Below are 22550 nucleotides of genomic sequence, written 5' to 3'. Positions count from 1 at the left end.
TAATGTAGAATATATTAGCGTACTTATGCTGTTGTGACCATAATTTGACTTATGCTCTTTTGCCTGCTCATCAGGCAATAAAATTGTAAACTGCAAGAAAGTCTGATCGTAGCAAAATCTCCAGGAGGCAATGCCGGAAAAGAATCGTCCGGAGGTCACACGTGTGTTCATTGACGCACACGCATGGCAAACCGACGGATCGTCCACGAGAATGCAACGACGCAGAAAGCGAAAAAACGAATCGCTGTGACGCGTGAAGGATGCAGAGCAGGATGCTACGAATGAACGTGCAATTCCAGCGAGCGATTCGGTTTCCTGGACAATTCGTCGCGATCGTACAAACGCTTGTTTCATCTATTTCCTCTTCTTATTCATTCTGAACAAATAGTCGAGGCCCTAAGAAACAATATATTAAAATATTAACTGAATGATTGCGTATAATTATTCGAGTATAATCAAATACATTCTATGTTGAATATAGATAGTTGAACAAATTTTGATCGATTGTACTCTTCTAATAATAACGTTTGTAATATAGATTTCTTGCGGTAGCATAAACTAAAAAAGGTTGTTGAATCCTAACCTCACTTCGTAATAAATACAGTAGCAATAGAAGAAAGTTTATAGAATAAGAAGTATAAAAAGACACTATAATTTTACAAGATGCATTTATATTTAATAAGAGCAACAAATAAATAACCACGGTATGGTAAACAATTTTTAACACACCAGTTACTCATGTTTATAATGCATCAATTTTTAACTTTCTTTTATCCGTCATTGTATATTCGTAATAACATTAACCTTATAGTTAAGATTATTCCCCGAATTTGTTTTAAGCGAATAAATGTTCTTCAATAGATGTTTGTTAAACCTCGTTGGATATGTCGGATAAATTTATTTTCGTACTTGTTACGATCATATAGAGCAGCGGAATAAAAATGTATCCACGATATTTCTCCATAAACGGGGAATTTAATTTACAATGTAGGAGAGATCGGTTCGTGTGCGTCAGCGGTAAATCTCGCGAGCTTCTGATTTTCCGTTAGTCGTCGCCCCAGTAATAAACCTAGTAAGTTTCCTAATTCAATCTGCCCCCCCTCTCCCTTCGTCGTTGATGATAAATTCTGCAAGTCTGAGATTCGATTTGATATCTACGTCACAACTTAATGCGAAGTTGATGATTCTTAAACGTCGTGTATTCGCATTTAAAAAACATTAAGGACACGGTGGGTAGATACAAAAATTATTAATTGTGAACGTGAATCTTTCGAAAGTTAAAATTAAATAACACAATAATTTAATGCCACATACAGTTATTAGATTTCTAATTTTCTAAACTCTCTTTATCCTGTATATCTCTTAATTATTCCATTCTATACTCTATGATACATAATTTTCAATTAAAACTCTGTTATACACAATATTCAATTAAAAATAAATTTCTTTAATTTATGAAGGCAGAGATCGCTATTCCCCCAATAGATTTCTCTCGCTAGATTTTAATTTTCTAATAAATATCTGTTCAGCCGTTTATTAACTTTCAAATCGCCCCTATGATGTTCAACAATAACGTCGGTTAATTTTTACGAAAATAAGTACCGCGGTATTAATGTCTAGGGACTTAAAATTCACCGATAATCCTTATATTAGCGTGCACTCTTCCAATCGCGTACCCAACGATTCGTTAATTAACGAGGCGTCCGTCGATTGAAAAATTTCGATTTTAATGAGCTCCGCATACCGAGGAATCTTAGACAAGAAGCCCCCTTCCGTCGTCATTTCCTTCCCATGCCGTGGACCATGCCTCTACTCGTATACGCACGAAATATGAAAGAAAAAACATCATGCAATCATAAGAGAGAAGTTCAAGAAACTTAGTGTACGAGTATCGAACAATAAATTAATATAGCAGATTCAATAGAGATACTTTCCAAACATTTTGATTAAAAAATGTGTTTCAACACGAAGGATTTTTCTAAATCCTTGTTACAATGAGAGATATTAAAGAGGAAAAATTCAATAACGCGAGAAACGGAATATGTATAATAAGATAATTTATCGTTATCCAGATGTATTCAATTAAATCGTTTCACAGATTTTCCTAATGTAATTATTTATGCACTAATTAATCTTCATGAGAAAATATGAACGAAGCTAGCAAAATGCTATCGACATATCAATAATACTTTAACTTGAAGAAGGATACAAAACAAATCACTTCAATCATCTCTGTTCCATTTATCGATATCAGAACGATAAGTATATGTGTAACTATCAATTAGTTATCGCTACAATATCGATAAATCGAACATTAGATACCTGAACTACAATGTACGATATATTACAGTATAATTATCTTTAAGGTAAAGTTATTACCGATATTTATCGATAATTTTATCGATAGTAGCTGTAGATGCAAGATACATATCTGTAACATGCATAATTTATTCTGTTTTACATCTATTTGCATAGAATAATCGCCGAACATTCATATATCTCTTCTAAAATGATAAGATAATGCACGAATGATAAATACTTTTGCACAATACATAAATACAGCATATTTTTTTATTTCCATGTTGGTTTCTCGACAACACCGTTTCGTTTTCACACGATAACGTTGGTACAAGACAAAATCGATTAAACAGTATCCTACACACATATACACGCACGTTTGTGTATATATATCATATATATATATATATATATATATATATATATATATATATGACTACATACACTATATACATGATGGACACGTAGATACGTCATCGCGGACATGCAAAAGAATGAAACTGTTTTATCTCCATCAGAAAGAAGTAGCGAAATTGCCGAATGCGATTTCATCCAAAATATCCCAAAAGACAACGCCCCTTTTTTAGACGGAAATAAAGATTGATAAGCATTGACCACCATAAAGGATATAATTTCTGGTCGATGTCTATGTCTTGCTCGTCCTTGATCTCATAACCTGCAAACATACTAATAACTGATAGGGAAAAAAGGCAGAATTTAATAGTCCTGTTACGCCACCTTTTTACGCGGTCAATTCGAATGGACCTCAGAATTAATAGTAAATAAATTTATAATAAAGAAATCAAAATGAAAGATATATGAAAAATATATAATGTAAAACAAATTTCACTTAAAAAGTATTACAGAAAATCTTCAAAAAATAACTCAAAAATATAAATAAATGATGTAAGTCTATGGGATCTGTATGAAAAATTACGAATTGATTATTTTAATTAATATTTCTAGTATATCTTTCACACCTTGAAAACAATAATTGCAAAGTATTTTATTTTTATTTCACCCTGACCAATATCCTTTTGAAAGAATAGCCATCGTTTAGAAAATCAACTAACAACAATAACAAAGCTAATCGATATTTTGTAATATAAAGTCAAAGTAAAGAAAAAGTTATACCATTATAAAAAATATCACAAGAAAAATTGGAATATTTCTAAATCTGTCAGATCAATCTACAAAGACTTTCTACAATTTACGTGATTTAATGGCCATCACGATAAATTCAGTATCCCTGTACAATTCGAATAAATTTTAAAAATAATTATACACATAAGATTAAGAGTACCGACGTTTTGGAACAATGAGGCAGATGATGAAGAAAAATAACAATATCAGATCATAATCTCGACCCCTAATGTGAGAAATGAGAACAGTTTACCTGATAGAATTATTCGTTGAATGTAAAAGAATTAAAGAATGGGTAAATAGTGGTATAGAACCAAGGGACCGTTATATTGCATCTAAATTAATGATGAAAAGCTGCGGAGAATAATTAATATGCTGTTGAGTAACCTTCACCGTATCCAACAAGAACCGTAGCTGTCAAGTGAGATTCAAGCTTGAGACACTTGTGCGTTCGAAAAAGAAAAAACGGCACCAATGTATCATTTTTCCGTTTAATTAAACAAACTTGAAAGGGTCGAAATATGAAACTAAATTTGATGTATACGAATAACCGAAATTGTTTCGTAATTTGTCAGTAATGGTTAGCTTCAATTCGTAGATTCACCCCACCCAAAAACAATTGGTTAAATCACGATGGCATCGTGAATATTTCTTGTAGAATTTTAACAGTCATTCAAAATATTACAAATAAAAACAATAAAGATTGTTTTAATTTCTGTCCATTCGAAAATTTCTGTTCATACAACAGAATATGAAATTTGTTTAAAGTCATATAAAATTTGTCAAAGAGATAAATATTTATGTGTATGTAAAAGATCTAATTATTGTTTAAACAATTGTTACTGTAGCGTGATGCATTCTAGAAACAATTCTTTCGAATAAGAAGCCTGAATCCTGCTACGATTCTTCAATTTTTATATTTTAATCTATCTCTTATCTTACACACCAATGGATTTTACAAATATTTTCCAAATTGCAGGTATTTTTCGACGTTAGAAAACTACAATTTTGGTTCGGTAAAATGATCGAAAAATGTAACTGTGTTAAAGAGTAAAGAGCTCGTTGAATGGCCACGGTTTTCAGATGAATTCGCTAATGAATCGATGGACCAACGACGGTCTCGAAACTCGATTAAATTCTCCTAAAGCGGCCTGTCCCTAACGACTGGGGAATCAAACTGTCGCTCTGCTTTCCCTGCAAGTTTATCACGTCAAACGTTATATTCTAACCTTGATTCAATGAGCATTCTTGATATTTGTCACTCAATAGGATTCTCGAGAAGGGGGCCGAAAATTTTGCAAGGATACGCGCCAAATCTTTTCTAGGTCATTCCACAGGGACAGGACGTGCACAATTCCACAGCTGATTTTACTGATCGAGCCAAGAAAAATTCACAATGCCATGGATCATGGTAATGAATGTAGAAATTGAAATTTTCGACAAAATAAAAATTTACTTACCAAAACTAATCACTGATAATTTACCGCGGAACTGAACGCGAACTCGTCACAGAAATCACAGCACTGACACCACGCCAAAACAGCCCCTGTGAACGACTGATTTTTATCGAACTGGCCGCGGCGAAATGCAGCTTGCACTGCCACATTGCCATCTTCCAGCGACTCTCTAAACCATTCCACGTTCATCGAATAGCGACGCGATGCCGGGATCCTTTAATTTTTCTTGCGCATGCTTCGTAACTCTTCAAATTTAACCTGTTAACCGGGGAAGAGATTGCTAAGTATTTAAATGACCAATATTTTACATATAATAATTATTTCTACGCCTCACTTCAAATGTCAAAGATAAATTATGTCGTACTTATACTTCCAAAGATTAAAATCCAGCTAAATCTGTTTTGTCTTAATTAACCTGTTAACTGGGAAAGAGTTGAATCGTCACTTAAATTGTCAATCTTTTGGACATAATAGTTACATTTTTGTCTCATTTCATTTCTGTTGGAAATAAATTATATCACATTAGTGTATATTTCTAAAGATTGAAACCAATTTAACCGAAATTAACTTGTTTTCGTTAACTTATTAATCTCTTGGAACATTTCTTAACAAAAAACTAGTATAATTATGAAACTAAGAGTTGATAAAGAGAAATTAATTCCAATTTAATCAATCTTAATTTTTGCAAATGCAAATATGAGATAACTTAACAGAAATGATACGAGGTTTATAAATAATGAAAATATTGTATCCCACAAATTAGAACCCACCGATTAATAGGTTAACCTTCTTTTATGTGTGCATAAAAAATAATACAATAAAAAAATGATTAGTATTATCGAGAATAAAAGAAGAACTTTACACATTACAATAAAAGTTACCTGTTGTAGATATATAAATTTTCGGTTCTTCTTTATTGAAAATTCTTTAGTTGTTCTTTAAATATAATGCAGATAATTTTAAAACATGATCATAAAAAGAACAAGTAGTCATTAGAAATGCATATTGCGTTTCTTTTTCGAGTATTTGTCCTGATATTTCTTCGCTATTTAAGTAACTCCAATCGCACCCATATGCTATACTTTCGTGTTCATTATACTCGCCAATAACAGACGGTATTTCAGTATTTTTGCAGTCGACTATTCTAAATCCGCTATACATGCAAGCAGCCAACAAATATTTCCACTTAAAGGGATCCCATTTTAAACGCCAAATACCGCCGCCCAGATTGATATTTGAAATTGGCTGCTTCAAATTTCTCGTATCCCATAATCTCAATATTTCATCATAACTAAAACATTATGAGAGTTTTATTCAAAATCGTTATCTTATTAATATTACTATTCTATAGTAGAACTTCATTTATTGAACTAAATGAATTTCTGCTAATTGAATCCATTTATTTGAATATAAATTATTATATGAACGGAAAATCATAAATAGCAGAGAGAATCGATGAATTATTATTGCATCTTTCAATGAGTTCAGATAAATGAAGTTCTAGTGTACTTTAAGCTTTACAGCACCTTCCAGATGATAATAAAAATTCTCTCGCTGCATTACTATGAATACTTGTAACGCCTGCACCGTGAACTTTATTTGAAACCCGAGTCTTTATCCTCGTATCAATACATTGAAATTTACAGTCATCGCCACCTTAAATATAATTATTGTTAATTTTTTAAATAAATTTTGATTTCATTTACTTCCATACCGCTATATATGATGTTTGTGTCCCAATAATTAAAAGCTGCAATCCATGCTTCAAATCCATGTGCTGACCATGAATTAATTTCATTAAGTTCATTTTCGTTTAACTCAAACAATGAAACGAAACCTTTTGAGTCGCTAACTACTATTTTTAAACTGACTTCATTCATCAATCTTCCGGTACACCAATCTAAAGATAATGCAAGTACTTCATCGCCAACTCTCTTCTGCACTAATAATTCTAAAGTTATCTTTTCGTTATCATTTTTAAGTTGATAAATTTGTAAATGCCCTAAAGAGTTTACAACACCGAGTAAAATTTTATTTTGTAATGTAACATGCGCCCATTTCATATCCAATACAGCGGGTACTTCTAATTTTTGCAATATTATTAAGCGTCCATTTTGTACAATTTGAAATAGATAAATTCTTCCTAAACGTTTTGATGACACATTGGATGGTAAATTCTCGTCTTTCATTAATTGATACGTTCCACAAACAAATACATCTTTGAAGGAATCTATTGGACACCATTCAACTGAATCAGCGGAAAATTCGGTATCGAAAGTATCCAAAGTACGGAACATGCTTGACTTTCTGTAATCTGTAACACGAAATGATAAATTTGAAGGTTCTAAGCTAAAAACATTAAAATTATTTTAAGGGAGATATTATGGGATTCACACGCAAAAACCTTTATTTGTATAAATATTACAATTAATGAAAACTATATATAAATACGTCATACAATATTTAAATTATTACAAATTCAAAATTTTTAAGGTTTCACGCAATTACATTTGTATGTAATGTTGTATTGCTATTTCCAATTATGTTTACTATTCTTATTATTCTTATTAAAGATAAAAATTTGTTTGAAGACATTTGATATGAAGTTGGTTTCTGTTAAATATTATGTTAAAAAAATTATGTTTAAAAAATTGTGATAAATATTTATAAAAACCCTATTTGATCTATTTATTTGCATTGAAAACTTGACATACATATAACTTGTACTTTTTGGTCTGAGTGTGTTGTTATTATTGAGATCATATCATAATTAATATTTAGGAACAAGACATGATCATCTTTTCTTATACGTAGTAAATTCATACATTTCTGAGCAAAGATCATTTACATGTTATAGGAACTTTTCATCTTCTCACTTTAAATATTTTCATAACACATAGTTATTTAAGTACGTCACAATATACTCATACAAATCTTATTCTAAATATATACTGTTAAGATTTAATACTATATTGGTTCTTTGTAACTTAATTTCATCAGTTTCTATTTACCTTCATTGCATTTGAATAATATATTTGTACTATCAATAATGTAATTAAAAATTTTACTTTAAAATTATTATGTAAAATTGATACATACATTCTTCATTCTTAATATAAAATGCATTATTAGATACATTTCAATAATCAGTCATTATTATCAGGGACTATTATATAAAAGAATAATTTTGGCTATGGAATATCCTATGCATTCATTATTCGCATAAAATTAATTACCTTGCAACTAATAAACTATAGCATCTAATGGCTACTTCCATTGTACTCTCTTTGATAATATAAAAAGGAATAAATAATTGTTATTATATAAAATAATATATAATTATATAATGATGCATAATTTTTTAAACAAGTTTTTAGAAAATAATTAAAATTACTTCCTATGTTTAATTAATGACTATTATTCACACTAATGATCTTTTTGTTCAATTAAAATTTGAAGTTTGAGGTAGATAAATTGTTATCTGATTCTTTCATCTTTTAAGATACATATGCAGTATCATCTTTGGCAAAAAATATATAAGATATTTTACGCTATAGTTAAATACTTCTCGAGTACTTGGTCAGTTACAGATTATTATGTGTAAAAATTATTTTAAATTTTTGCCCTATTGACGAGCGCTTTTTTCAGTTTCAACTAAACATTCCCTAACTAAGATACGTGCATGTACAATACCACGCTTAATTTTTTCTATAGAAGTACGACTGCCAGCATAGGTAGGTCTAACCTCGTGACCAAGTTCTTCTATGACATTAAGCAGCTGTATATACTTTGATTGACCAGGTAGAGAAGGAACAGTTTGTTGAAGAGCTCTTGGATTTGGTACATTGATTAATGGCTCTGTAACCTTTGCTGAAACTTCTACATTTCCTCGTTCCTCTTCCATCTTCTCTAACTGTCTTTTTTTTAAATAAATATCCTAACAAATAATTTATGAAGAGAATCTAAGTTATAATAAGCTAGATATCACAAGACGACTGTTACAATTTCATCAATGTACTACTTATATCTCGCAAATATATTAATTTTTAATATACGAAAAGCAAATGTGGTTTATATAAAAAATACAATTTTTAAAATTGAAAACAATCATGCGAGAAGATTTTAGTATGATCAGTGAAATTAAAATAAACATAAATATAACCTTCAATTAAATATGTAATTATATTTTACATTTTATATGAAACTCACCTTAACGAATACGTTAGTAAAATTTTACGCGGTAAATAAATAAGTACAAATAAAAATTAAGCGTAACGTTCAAAAAATTCTTAAATCTATTGACTTTTATCCTCCACCGCTATTGTACATACTATTGCATACATATATACACGTATCTGAAATTTTAACAGCGCTTTATGGAAAAGCTAGAAACTACATTCCGTTACATGTGGCGCCAAATTCAAATTACATATTCTACTACAAATACGTATACAAATTTGATTTAAGGGTATAAAATTAATAGACAATATTGTACAAAACTGTTTTTTTTTATTTAGTTATACCTTGCAATTGGTAATATTCAAGGATTATACTTTTCGTAGGTACATTTTGTTTGATCAATTTTTTTTTCTTGCATGTATATTGTAGGTAATTACTAGGTACCCATATCTCAACCAAAAAATGCAGTAATAAACTTTCCTTAGAAAATATAAATGAAGGCTCTTCACAGTGTACAAATTCTCCCTGCCTAATATTATGTTTCCTACTCACTAATCAAGAACTTAATGTGAAGGAATAATTCCTTCATAATTTGAATCTTCGCATAGAAAATGGTCATCTTTACATTCTTTCTAATAAAAATAATCAACTAAAGTGAAAAACGAATCTGTTTCGTGTCATTTAATTTATATTCAGTATTATGCGCTATTAATTGATTAATTTTCTTTAGGCATCCACAAAAGTGCATATCTTAAATCATTTTATTGATTATTGAAAGTGATATTAAGTTATACAGCTATTACTTTCTTAATCTTCCCATTATTTAAAACAACTAGCTGCTCATACTTTCTTTTATTAAACATACAAACTAGTAAGATCATATAATAAGAAATAATAATTGTTATATATTCTATACACGTTTTTGTGGATGCTAAGACACTCCCTTTAAAATATACTGTTGTACTGCATACAATGTACATAGTATTACTTTGTAAAATAATCGACTAAAAATCTAATTACTAAGTATATCGGCAGATCATTGCCGCGCGTTATGTTCTGTTTCCAGTAGACATTCTCGTACAAGAATTCGAGCATGCTGAATACCCATCTTCAGGCGTTCAGCTGCGCTGCGACTTCCAGCATAAGAAAGGCGAATGTCTCTTCCAAGCTCCTCGATAATAACCAGTAACTGAGCATATTTACCCTGACCAGGCACAGTAGGAAAGTTTATTGTACTGGATGGGCTAGCTTGCGCTACTTGAACAGTTTGAACATTTTGCAAATTTCTTGGATTTGGCACAGTAATCACAGGTTCAGGGATTCGAGGAATTTCTGGTACCTTTGGTGGCGGTGGTGGATCATTTAATTTCGTTATCGTTATTTCATTTAATTTAGCCAACTCGGTTAATTTTGCCATTTCTGCCATTTTCGAATATTCAGGCATCTTTGTAATGTCATTTTGCATATTTGCCATTTTAATCATCTCGGTCATTTTCGTTTTTTCATTCATCTTTGCAATTTCTTTAGCCATCTCGTTAATTTGCGCAATTTCATTTAATTTTGTTATATCATTATTATATTTCGCCATTTCCGTCATCTTCACCATTTCATTAAGTTTGGCTATCTCATTCATTCTTTGAACTTCATTGATTTTTGCCATTTGAGACATTTTCATCATTTCATTCATCTTCGCAATTTCGTTAATTTTCGTGATATCATTGTATTTAGCAATTTCTGAGAGCTTTACCATCTCGTTCATCTTGGCAATCTCAGACATCTTTGCAATTTCTTGCATCTTCATGTATTCTGTTGTCTTGGCATACTCTGCCATCTTTTCCATCTCGTATCTTTTAGCCATATCCTGAGACATTTTATTCAATTCAGTCATTTTGCTGAACTCCGCAAGTTGAGCCATTTGAACTATATGTTCTGGTACTTTTCCTCTTTCCATCATTTGTTTCAATTCCGCAGAGATTTTATTCATATTCATCTCTGACATTTGAGCTATCGTAGCTGCATCTGGCATTTTAGACAGCTCAGCAATTTTCGAAATTTCCCGTGCTAAGTTTTCATCTAAACAGCGCTTCTTTTTAGCACGATGCCTGGCCATGCGCTGAGCTTCCTGCATTCTTCTTATTGCTGCCTGCTCTTCTGTCTCTTTAGCTCTAGCGTTCTTCATTCTCTCAGCAGCAGTATATAATCTAATAGTACGTTCCTCTAATGTTTCTTCCTTCAATTTTTGTCTTCTATATTCACGCATTTCTCTTACCTTTTTAAGGTAAGATTTTTTCTTAGCCTTAGGCATAACATGCAATTAAGCACTGTATGGATATCATCATCTATATGGACTCTCATTTTTGTCAATTTCAAATACCAAACCTTTCAAAAAATATACTTCGTGCATGCGTTATTGATTAAGCGTAAGTAACTTTGCTTTCCTTTTGCTATTTCTACTAATTGTTCTTACATATTTCTTCATATATAAAATGATCCTTATTATTACTCCTTTACTTTGGAAATTATCTGCAATAAAAAAGAAAATCATAAAATTGGTTAGAATACATCTGATCAGACACTTCCATAAAAGATAAGAATGCTTCATTTACATAATATCAAGCACAATAAACATTGTTATCGCTCGTTTTGTTTAGGCGCGATTAAATTTTAGAATGCCGTGATTACGAACTTACGAAAATTCTCGTTTAAACAAGATTAACGATAATAACGTTCAAAAATTTTGTCTGCACAAGGAAAGAAAATGACATCAACCTGGACTCTCTCTTAAGAAACACTCGAACTGCTTTTATTTAACGTATAGAAAGCGAATAACGTGAATATTAATTGGTATGTCTAGAAAAGACGCGGGTAACAAGCTCGAAAAAATTTCACAGCACGTGCGCAAAAATCGAGTGGCGAATACTGTTTTCGAAATACGTTTGTATGTAGGTGTTATATCGTGCGTGTGCGTGCTCTGCTACCTGTGCCCCCACGTCGATTTCGTGTGTGTACGTGTGTCTCCCCAAAATTCGAAAGAAGAGCGTCGTCAAGTAGCACGCAACGCGCATGCGCGTCAATCTAAGAACGCCGTCTTCTCTGAAACGTTCACCAATCACAACAATGGCGGATGCAATTCGGTCAGTTCACTGAAACGCACGATTAACCCGGTGCGAGGCTAAATCACGTCTTGGACCGTTGCCATTTTATAATAGCATCTTCTTTATGGTGAAACACATACGTCGTTATTGTTTCTAGGTGAATTGATACGGTTTTTCTTAAGATATATCGCAGACAAACGCACAAAAGCAATATCGGCCGACATGTAAGATTTTCGTTCGGAGCCACTTTAAGGGGCCAAGCGGGGTCGCCGATAGGCTGCGTGTGACGTGGTTGCGTTTATTGACCATAACCCCTTCCTACTCCCGTCTGCAACTTCACGACGGACAGGTGTACGACCTGAGAGACCGCAAAACAATTGACCAAAACCGGCCGCGTCTTAAAATATACGACATTGTCTCCAAAGAATCTACAAAGATGCTTGGAATGCTCGACCGTTTCTATCGTCTCTGCGAATGGCGATACGATACGACTCCTCTTTTTTCCATCGATTAACAAAAATACACCATAAATGTTTTCTTGAAAAAGGAATATATTCGACTCACGGTAAGTCTTTCTTTCACGATTCGGAAGACCGGTTTCCTTTAAGAGAATGAGAAAATGTTGACGAGCTTTCTTTTCGGTTCTTTCAGACGACAAGGTGAGACTTAACGGTCAACTTGCCGGGAAGATACGTTTTCAATGAAGTTTTATTGCGAAACACTTTTCAAATATTACGTGATAATTGAGTATAATGATACAGATTAACTTATGAGACCAATTGGCATTATTTCGAATTCTATCGTTTTTGTATTTGCCAATATGAATTTAGACAAATTAGCCGACGTGTTTTATTTGTGAAAAGTTAGTTTGTTCAATTTAAGCAAGTAAATTTTTATTTTTTATATCGGAAATAAGTTTTCATATATTAATTATATGGGGCATTGTTATTAATTGGAATACCATTGTTAATCGTCGTAGAATTTTATTAAATTTTATTTTTCGTATGTAAAAGGGTTATTATTCACACGTGTTTTTTTCATAACCTATATGGAGTATTATTGTTACTATATCAACGAATTCTTTTTATTTTTAATGATCATGTATTGCATAGCATTTATATCCTTCTCAGTAGTGAAGGTAATTCTTTTTGCGTTTTATCATTTGTTAATGGAAGAGAAACGTCTATGAGCATAACACTCACAATTATTGCTATTGTTCAAACAGTAAATGATCTCCGAGTTTTACTCTCGTAATATTGCTATATTTATCTCTATACAAAATTTAAATAAGATATTTGTACATTCTAATAGGATCATAACAATAAGTTATATTATGTCTACTTATATATTGCTAGTTATTGCTGTGAATTTATTTCTGTTTCCAGTAAGCATTCTTTTACCAGCATCCTGGCTTTTATGATACCTAGTTTTAATCTCTCTACTGAAATTCTACTACCAGCATATGTTAATTTAATATTCCTTCCTAATTCCTCAATGACTTTCAATAATTGGGAATATTTACTTTGTTCACAAGCTGAATGTACGATTGATGGATTTTTTATAGGGAAATATGTTTGATGTTGTTTCATTTTTGCTATGGAGACAATAGAGTCAACAGTTTCAAAAGTAATATTTCTTCTGTTTAATTCTGTCTTAAGTGCCTCCACATCCTCCAAAGCTTTCTTCTTTCTAGCTCGAAATCTTGCCATTCTTTGTGCATCGTGAAATCTCCGAATTATAGCTTCTTCTTCTGTTTCGTGAGGTTTTGTTAATAGTCTGTGTCTATTCTTTTTCCTTTCTTTTATTGGATTACCCTGTTTATTTAATTGCAAAGTACCTTTTTTTCTACTCCACTTGTAATTGTTCATTTCGTTCAATTTACATACAATGCCGTCTTCCAATAACAATATATATTTATAATAATAATGGTATATAGTTTAGAAAAAAAAAATCACCCATAAAATTATTTGAATTTACCTCTCTTTTCTTACTGATATACGCGCAAGCGTGGATAATTCAGAAACCAATCATTGAAATGGCGAACCGTCGTGGATACCGTTGTTAAATATTCGAATTACGTGCATTTCGACTATAAATTATAATTAATTCCGTATTAACACTAGCGTTAATGCATTCTAATGCCTTTCACTCGTTTATCGCTCTCAAATATTTGCAATTATTATGAACACTTATGAGGAGGAAGATATCGTCATAGTTGCACGTAAGATCTGACTAAGAATCTTTCTATTGTTCGCGAAAAAATTTTTAAGCCACGATTTATAGCAGATTAGACAGAGATAGTATTCTCCTGTCGTGCACATATTATTATCTCAAGGTGATTTATTCCCGAAATAGGAACTCGGAATTAATTGGCGACAATTCTTACATCTTTAATTTTTATAGATATCGATATCGTTTATGCGGGAAGTGCGCAAAATATAATTTTACTAATACCTGATAGTATTTAGTAATCTTTGCCAATCTTATTTGCCAAGAAATTTTATCAAGTTAGTTTATATTAAGATATAGACATATACTAGAGAAAATAAAAATTATTATTAATTTAGCAAAAGGTTCTTGATAAGACATTGTATAATGTATGTATATGTATATATAAAGCATAACTATTTAGGATACAAACTGTTTTCTCAGTTCTTTACTTTTTCTAAAATATTTGTATTTTGTAGATACTCTACAATATATAAATATTGTGTATAAATTTGAACATAATAAATAGTAAATGTTGGATAATTTATTCTAGAATCTAATCCATCATTTTAAGAGACTTAGTTATATTGGTAAAAGAAGTGAAAACTTCTACAAAATATCCTTTTCTTGTTGCAGGTTGCACATAGGTCTTGAATACTCGATCACATGAATTATAATCTGTAGAGGTGATTATAACAGGACATTAATTCCAATGTATATTTCAACATATGAATATTATTTTCTTTTATCGTTGATCATTATCCCAGTGTATCTGTTTTTTAAATTATGGTCTTGGCTAGGTTGGCAATTATTTATAAATAATTAATATTATGTGCATTGTGTCTTTGGTTAATTTTGCCTCTTTACCTTCTTTTTGTAATACCTAGATTTTCTTTACAGAAAAGTTAAATATAAAAATTCTTCTATGTTTATATAAAAACATAATGTTTGTACATAATATCATTATAAACTGTTTTCCATAAATTAAATATTAAATTTTGTGTCAAGAAAGCTAAAATTAAATTTTATTGGTAATTAGAAGTTCATCTAGACCCATTCTTCCTCTATGTTCCCATATCCTAAATCTGGCAACATCTTTTCTTGTAATAATCCCAATTACCTACAAAAAGATTGAAAACCACAGTTTTTCTATAGTAGAGATTTTTTATGGAATACATTAATTGTTAGTACCTCATTTGTATCATTGACTACAGGTAAATGTCTAAGACCTAAAGCTCTAAAGAGCCTAAATGCTCGTGGCAGTGTCGCAGACTGAAAATGAAATGATTAATAAAAGAACATTCTTTTGATCTGTCATGTAATAATATGTAGATAAAATATTAACAAAATACTAACATGCTGTAGTGTATAAGGAGAAGGATTCATAAAAGGTCTTAAATCTATCATATAAGTCTTTTCTTCTTCACTTATGGTCACTTGATCAATTGTTGGATATCTCGGATATTCTTTTCTGAACAATTTAACACTTAATGACTTTTCCCAATATTCTAAGTTTCTGTTAAAAATTTTATTTTGTAGTAATACTATTAATTGGGAACGTAAAATTAGTCCCCGAAATCGTCCATACGAATGTATTTCAGTCTGGAATAAAAAAAGATAGATATAACATAACGATAAATTTTTTGATATTTTATAATATGATGTTCAGTACCTCATCACTATTAGGAGGATCAACTACAGGGAACCCATTAAATGTTACACATTTAAGAAGTTCTACTATATGTCCTACATTTTCTACAGTTTTTAGTGTTACTATTGGGTGGCTCATTATTTCACTGGCGTATATATTGTTTGATAATGGCGGGGCTTCCCATGGTAATATGGGAATTCCAGCCATTTGTGTATGAATATCATATATACCCTATAGAATAAAAAATAATAAAAATTATTAGAGTAATACATAGACGTTTTAAAACGTAAAAATACAGAGTAATATAATATATTTTCATGCCTCATTGAAAAAGTCTCCAACCCATTTAGCCATAATAAGAACTACTATAAGTGGCAAGCCAAAGGATATTCCTTGAGTAGCTTCTATTAGTATAACGGTTAAACTTATTGTCATTCTAACTACTCCTCCTAATTGAGCAGCTGCACCTAATAAAGCATATTTCCCAGGATCTAAAACGACCTGCAATAATTTACGGTAATTCATATTTAGTGTAATATTTTGAGTTTATTTTTAAAATCGTTTCTTACGCAATTTGGAAAAATTTTTGCAAGGCCTGATCCAATTAGTCTACCCCATGCAGAGCCAATTAGCAGGGATGGAATGAACAGTCCGCTAGACATGGACAGACCAAAGGTAGCAACAGCCAGAAAAAAGTAGAGGACAACAAAGATAGCTAAAGTAATATCATTATGGGAACCTATAAACGAGAAATTGACTAAATACATCTTATGTTGTTCTATATCTGTACACATTATCAGCATACCTTTAGGATCATGAAACAAAGATCGTACACTACTTTCTGGAGTTTGGAACCATAAAGCTGCAACTGCGCTATATTCACCCTCCTTGCAATACATTTGAATGGGAAATTTCGTGGGATCTCGCCCTAATGGTTTGCAGTCGTTCAGAAAATAAATCATACTAAAACCCAGTGTTGCACTTAGTGCAGCAACTACAAGAGCTTCTATTACTTTTAACCATTTCTGCTTTACATATTTCAAACGGAAACAGGTGATTTTATAATTTAAATGATTCCAACAAGCGCCCAAAAATCCACCAATTGTTCCCATTATCATAAATAGAGGAATTTCGTAAATCTGATAGGGAATTGTCTCAAATTTTCCAAGGTTTAATAAGCCTGGATAAGAAAGGTCACCAGGTCGTCCGTGATACGTACTAAGGATGATGTTTAGCGTAAATGTTGTAATCATACTAGCAAAAAATGTTCTCCATGTGAGACTTTGATTAAAGAAACTGGTTCCTTCTTCGATACTGAATAATACTCCTCCTAAATTATTTTTAATTAAGTAATTAATGTTTGTAATATGTATATTATGTTTTTTGACACTTACCAATTGGCGCACCAAATGCAGCAGATACACCAGAAGCTGCTCCTCCTGACACAAAATCTCGTTTTTCATGGTCCTCTCTAAAATATTGAAATACCTTAAAATCTTTCCTGAATGTAGTACTTTTGCCTTGTGATATTCCTGCTGCCACCACAGCCCCAGAATGTATCATAGGTCCTTCCTAGAATATTATTTTTATTCTGTACTGAAAGACTTTTGTATTTTTATAGGAAATTATATTACAGAGATAGTAATAAAAAATATTTACTTTTCCACCAGCAAGGCCTCCAACTACTGTACAAATTACTCCTATTGTTTTTACTACTAATGTTTTTATACGAACAACTCGAGGCATTTTAACTCCATTTAAATAACACTTTACCTGTGGAATACCACTACCTGCTGCAACAGGTTCTATATAGGATACTAAAATAGCACCTATTAAAACAGGTGCAAAATTGAAGGCTAACCATAGTAGATATGGCAGCCATAGACAGTTTGTTGTTACACATTGATCTACATCTATTATTAATTATAAGGAACAATCAAATTTATATGTATACTTTTTTTATCTGTATACAGTAGTAAGGATACACAATTTTAAACAACCATACTTTAGGTTTGATAATTCTTCTATAGAAATATCTACAAAACCAGCTATAAGTGCTGTGCAGATACCTATCAATAAGAAAATAAGCCATCTGGCAAAGTTCTTCTTAACTATAAACTTGTAGCCTTTCTTTCTTTCTTCGTCTTGAAGAAGATAATTCTCACAGGGATCATAATCTAAACTCTGAAAGAAGAAAAATAAAAATTGCAGATGTATTTTACATATGATATTTCCTTGAAACTTAATTACTTTTAAGATAAGATATTGATAATGATTGATGCAGAAAATTCATCAAAATTAAAGATAACTATAATTATAAGCATTAATAAGAAAATTATATACAAAGTATATATCACAAAGACAAAGTACCTCGTAATTAGTTGATAGGAAATTAGTAGCACCGGGAGGAATTTCTTCTGTATTAAGCCTCCTTGGATTACTGGAAAGTGTTTCCCCAATACTCAGTGATGCTACATTCTGTCAAAAATACAAGATTAAAACATTAAAAATAATTATAAGATTCTAAACTTATACAATACTACATTTTCATATGAAAAAATCTTTTTTATCTTATCAACATTATAAAAGATAAGAGTTTGTGTTTACACACAATAGTGTGAAAGCAGACAGGTGTTAGCTAGGTTATTTCATAGTGCCAAATAAAAAGTAAGAAAGAAATTTTGAAAAGATACACTTTGCCGTTAGATTATTAACATTATCAGATTATTGTATATTTCATACCCGAAATCTAATGTTAATGTTATCGTTTGAATATGACGCAAAATTATTTCTTGGTTTCAGTAGCTTTTCCGTGTCATTTTCATCATTCACGCAACTGTCAACACTGTCATCGATGTTGCTGTTTATTATCACGTTTATATGCGTCGAAGTGTCCATCATTTTTCAACCACTGTCACTGCAATCAAATTTTACAAAGTATAAAAAGAAAAATCATCACAGAGTATAGATACAACTTCGTTGTTACGCACTGTTACCGCACGCTAAACTTATACAAAGAAAAGAAATATGTATTATGTATACATATTGTCAATCACGTGATTAATACTATGATTCATGTTCAATGAAAGCGGTGCTCAATTTATGATTACACTTTCATTGTTACAGAATTTGTTATAATCATTTGATCAAAGGTTATGTACATTTTCTTCAATATACACACATAGTATGAGTCATACTACAATAGATATCATATTCGTATTTTCAAAAAATACTGGTTATTGGTTATTAAATAATTGGTTATTAAATATTGGTTTGAAAAGATTAAATTCTTTAAGAAAGAAATTTATAAAAATTGTAAAATAATTAGGAAACCCTCAATTTATTATTTCGTGAAACTGGAAGTTTGTCATTTGGATAAGAAAATGCACAAGCGCTTCCTACGAGGAAAGTCGAAATATTTGAAATTTCATAGTATGTATTAAAATTATTGGAAGTAGGAATAGAAAAGAATGCAATTTGTAAGATAAAAAGTGTGATTATATAGTAAATGTAAGGAAAGTAGTAATAAGGAAAAGATGTATGATATAAAATTTCCGGTTTTAGATTGAGCAACAAGGAAAATTGAGATAAATTCTTATTTTCCTTTCACTTGTCAAACATTTCTCTTTGATCATAATGTATTATGTACTTGACATTGTTTAATATGTTGTGTAAATGATGTTGTCATAATCGAAATACTTTTCCTTTTATATGTAATTAATCGTAAATCAGTGGTCTCTGATTACATTATCTAAAATGGTAGTTGCGTAAATTGGATGTAAATTCTTTCCATTGAGTGGAAACATGGTATTCAGATTATATGAAAGTAAACTCTTATGTTCGTTATTATTGTTAACTATGTATAATGATTTACAATTGATAGAAATTATTATTCTTCATAAAATAAAATTGATAATCAAACCTCCATTATAGATAACAGTATATAAATAGGGAAATATGTTATTCTTACTTTTTTTCTATCATATACATATATACAAGTTTAAAATATATTCCTCGTACTTTGAGCTATTCTAGATACAAAATAGCTATCAAATTCTTATTTCAAGTAATAATTACGAACTAAATCAAATTAAATTTAGTGTAAAATTTCCCTATTTATATCCTCATCACAGTACATTTCAACTTTCCTTACAATTAATATTTCTGCGCTCTGACATTTCGAACTTCTAAATAAAGCGTGAAGAGCATATGTAATGCCTCCAATCTCATGCTCTCTTCCGATGGTATATCCAAAAGATTACATATAAGATCGATAAGTTCTGGTAGTTGACAGTCCAATTGCGTGAAATTCAATTCAACTTCGTTAAGCTTGTCCTCAACTTCCGGTGGCCATTGTTGAAGCAACGAGTCGATGTCTGGCATCGGTTTCGTTAAGTTAACTGCGGGAGCATGTTTGCTTCTGTGAAGCTGATTTATATCCTCGATCCACTTCTCGATTGACTTTCCATTTTTTTCTGCATCTTCGATTCTTTTAATCACCGTTTGTCTCGCTCCTCCTCCGCTTCGTAAATGATTACGAAGTTGAAGATGAAGGACAGCTGGATCAGATTGATTGGTGCAAGGCTCGTCCAAAACTGTTAAACCGATTTTGTCTTCTACGCCGTCTGGTCGCGGGATTTTGATAAAAGCGTCTATGTCACCCACTGCTGGGATGTAATCGGGGATGAATGGTATGAGTTTGTAATTTAATTCGATCTTTTGCGGAGTATACCTAATGAAAAATAAATAACACAATTATCATTACGTCAATTACTATTACTATAAAAGAATTGAATGGTAGACAAGGTATTTTGCAGTAGATAAGAGAGATACCTCATTATGTTTTGAAATAATTCCTTCATCTCAGTAGACACCTCTAAATCCTCAAAATCCTTGGGATTATAAATTTCAATGGGCTGAGCGTTGCTCGTTCCTTGAATATCATCATCATCGCTTTCTTCACTGTCTGATGGATCACTATGGATTCCCATGGATTTCCCAAAGCTGTTATCATGATCCGAGTATCTGTAAATATTTTATTGCAAGAGTTTTAAAGAAAATATAATTTTCATTTCATTTGTAATCTTGCGATCAAAATAACAAAATTACAACTATAGTAGGTGAAAATTCATATCTATAATACTATTGATGTAATTGTTAAAAAATTGTACCAATTAATCCTTCATTGAATTACCTTCGAAAATTGAATTTTTCGCGAGGTGAATTTATTCCTATAGCACTTCGGCTCTCGTTCATCGGATGTTGTCTGGGTCTCCTCGAACTGGAAGGTCTACGATTCACTGGACTTTGTATCTCCTCAGCGTTTCGTACCTCGATACTCTCGTCGAATTTCGTGAACGCTGATATATCATGTATCTCTTCTTCGTCGCTGCTATCTTTGATATCCATTGTTCGAAAATGATTATTCGTTTCCTTGAAAAATTCAGAACGATTTCCCGAGGAAACAATTATGTGAAATCGTTGGTAGGAATCGGTGTTTCAAACGAAGATTGTTTTGATTTCTGTGCCTTGGCTGTTTCCATGGTTTCGTCGTGGATCGATGAGCGCAGGCTTCATTATTCTCATCAAACATATTCTTATGAATATTCGTATTTTGCGCGCAAGCGAGATTTGTTTGTTTATATAATTAACCATCTATAATAACAATATGCGGCTTATATTTTTCTATATCAGTACAATATGTTAGACAGAAATAGAAATAATTGACAGATTATCGAAACGGGCAATATTTCCTAGAAACGAAATCATTTTAAGCCTGCGACATCACATTAGTATACAGTTTTTATAACCGATAATATAAAAAGCTTAGTGACATTTGACGCTTTTTATCGGATATAACTGTATTTTTTCATCGATAACGCATGCAATAAAAATTAATATTTCATCTTTGACGAAATCAATCGAACAGACATGAAAAATCAAACGATATTTATTTGTACAACAAACACTGCATATACAAACGTCACGTTATACAATAGTAACAAATTAAACGATGAAAGAAATAAAATCTCAAGAATGTAAATAAAATTTTATACGAAGCAATGTATAAAATTCATGTAAATAACAATTCATCCTTACAAAAACCAATTACTGAAGTTTCCTTAGAATAAAATACGTTTTACAAACTTGTACACTTAGACAATATTAACATCTTAAAAATAAAATTTCAAAAATCTTTGTAAAACGATATATCTCTGAAAAAATGAAAATTGTCTCGTGAGATAAATCGATTAACGTAGCTTAAATAAATTAAAAAAAAAAAAGAAACAGAAAGAAGAGCGAGAGAGAAGTAGAAATGGCAAACAGTGATCTGCGATGAGTATTGATAAACATAGAGGTATTCATGCTTAATCATTTGTTTCAAAGCTCACGTCGAAAATTGATTCTTGAGAAATGATTCATTACCTGCGCTCTTCCGATAATCTTAAACCATCGTTAATTGTCTGGAATGTTAAACAGTCGAGGCACATAACAGTAACATCGACGTTCACTATCTTT

General features: G+C 31.3%; 5 protein-coding genes and 1 long non-coding RNA gene across 11 annotated transcripts in view; 1 reads left to right on the top strand and 5 right to left on the bottom strand.

The window, feature by feature from the left end:
- The window catches only part of LOC138186996 (uncharacterized), a 43709-nt gene extending 38645 nt beyond the window's left edge, over positions 1-5064 (bottom strand). For both annotated transcript variants that reach the window (XM_069127401.1, XM_069127402.1), the window contains exon 1: positions 4902-5064. The gene's annotated coding sequence lies outside the window, so the exon portion shown is untranslated. The remainder of the gene's footprint in view (positions 1-4901) is intronic.
- Positions 5065-5825: 761 nt separating this feature from the next.
- On the bottom strand, positions 5826-8802 carry LOC138187115 (diphthine methyltransferase). The gene is made up of 4 exons (XM_069127596.1): positions 8592-8802; positions 6613-7212; positions 6425-6554; positions 5826-6189 (listed from the first exon to the last, which is right to left on the bottom strand). The coding sequence occupies exons 1-4, from the start codon at positions 8800-8802 to the stop codon at positions 5826-5828; spliced, it is 1305 nt and encodes a 434-aa protein (XP_068983697.1).
- Positions 8803-9387: 585 nt separating this feature from the next.
- Positions 9388-12779, bottom strand: LOC138187000 (axoneme-associated protein mst101(1)). 4 transcript variants are annotated; one of them, XM_069127411.1, is made up of 2 exons: positions 12038-12779; positions 9388-11600 (listed from the first exon to the last, which is right to left on the bottom strand). In XM_069127411.1, the coding sequence occupies exon 2, from the start codon at positions 11380-11382 to the stop codon at positions 10114-10116; it is 1269 nt and encodes a 422-aa protein (XP_068983512.1). In that variant the 5' UTR covers positions 11383-11600; positions 12038-12779; the 3' UTR covers positions 9388-10113. The 4 variants fall into 4 exon arrangements, with proteins under 4 accessions (XP_068983512.1, XP_068983513.1, XP_068983515.1 ...); XM_069127412.1 differs by having other exon boundaries at positions 12056-12779; XM_069127414.1 differs by having other exon boundaries at positions 12737-12758.
- LOC138187001 (uncharacterized) lies at positions 12595-15133 on the top strand. Its single transcript, XR_011175053.1, has 3 exons — positions 12595-12737; positions 12824-14393; positions 15017-15133. It is a non-coding gene; the product is annotated as an uncharacterized LOC138187001 (long non-coding RNA).
- A 157-nt stretch (positions 15134-15290) lies between these two features.
- Positions 15291-19192, bottom strand: ClC-b (chloride channel protein 7). The gene is made up of 12 exons (XM_069127403.1): positions 18774-19192; positions 18402-18509; positions 18017-18215; positions 17691-17944; positions 17426-17603; positions 16837-17361; positions 16601-16770; positions 16353-16532; positions 16053-16262; positions 15737-15982; positions 15572-15652; positions 15291-15500 (listed from the first exon to the last, which is right to left on the bottom strand). The coding sequence occupies exons 1-12, from the start codon at positions 18930-18932 to the stop codon at positions 15399-15401; spliced, it is 2412 nt and encodes an 803-aa protein (XP_068983504.1). The 5' UTR covers positions 18933-19192; the 3' UTR covers positions 15291-15398.
- Positions 19193-19613: 421 nt separating this feature from the next.
- On the bottom strand, positions 19614-22550 carry IFT46 (intraflagellar transport 46). Of its 2 annotated transcripts, XM_069128035.1 has the most exons (4): positions 22458-22550; positions 21226-21686; positions 20865-21056; positions 19614-20763 (listed from the first exon to the last, which is right to left on the bottom strand). In XM_069128035.1, exons 2-4 carry the CDS (start codon positions 21438-21440, stop codon positions 20187-20189), a joined length of 984 nt encoding a protein of 327 aa, XP_068984136.1. In that variant the 5' UTR covers positions 21441-21686; positions 22458-22550; the 3' UTR covers positions 19614-20186. The 2 variants fall into 2 exon arrangements, with proteins under 2 accessions (XP_068984136.1, XP_068984135.1); XM_069128034.1 differs by lacking the exon at positions 22458-22550 and having other exon boundaries at positions 21226-21864.

The sequence above is a fragment of the Bombus flavifrons genome, chromosome 14 (genome assembly GCF_040668555.2).
Source record: "Bombus flavifrons isolate JBK064 chromosome 14, iyBomFlav1_principal, whole genome shotgun sequence".
Classification (NCBI taxonomy): domain Eukaryota; kingdom Metazoa; phylum Arthropoda; class Insecta; order Hymenoptera; family Apidae; genus Bombus; species Bombus flavifrons.
Note: the sequence above shows the minus strand (reverse complement) of the source record. Positions and strands in the feature narration are given on the sequence as shown.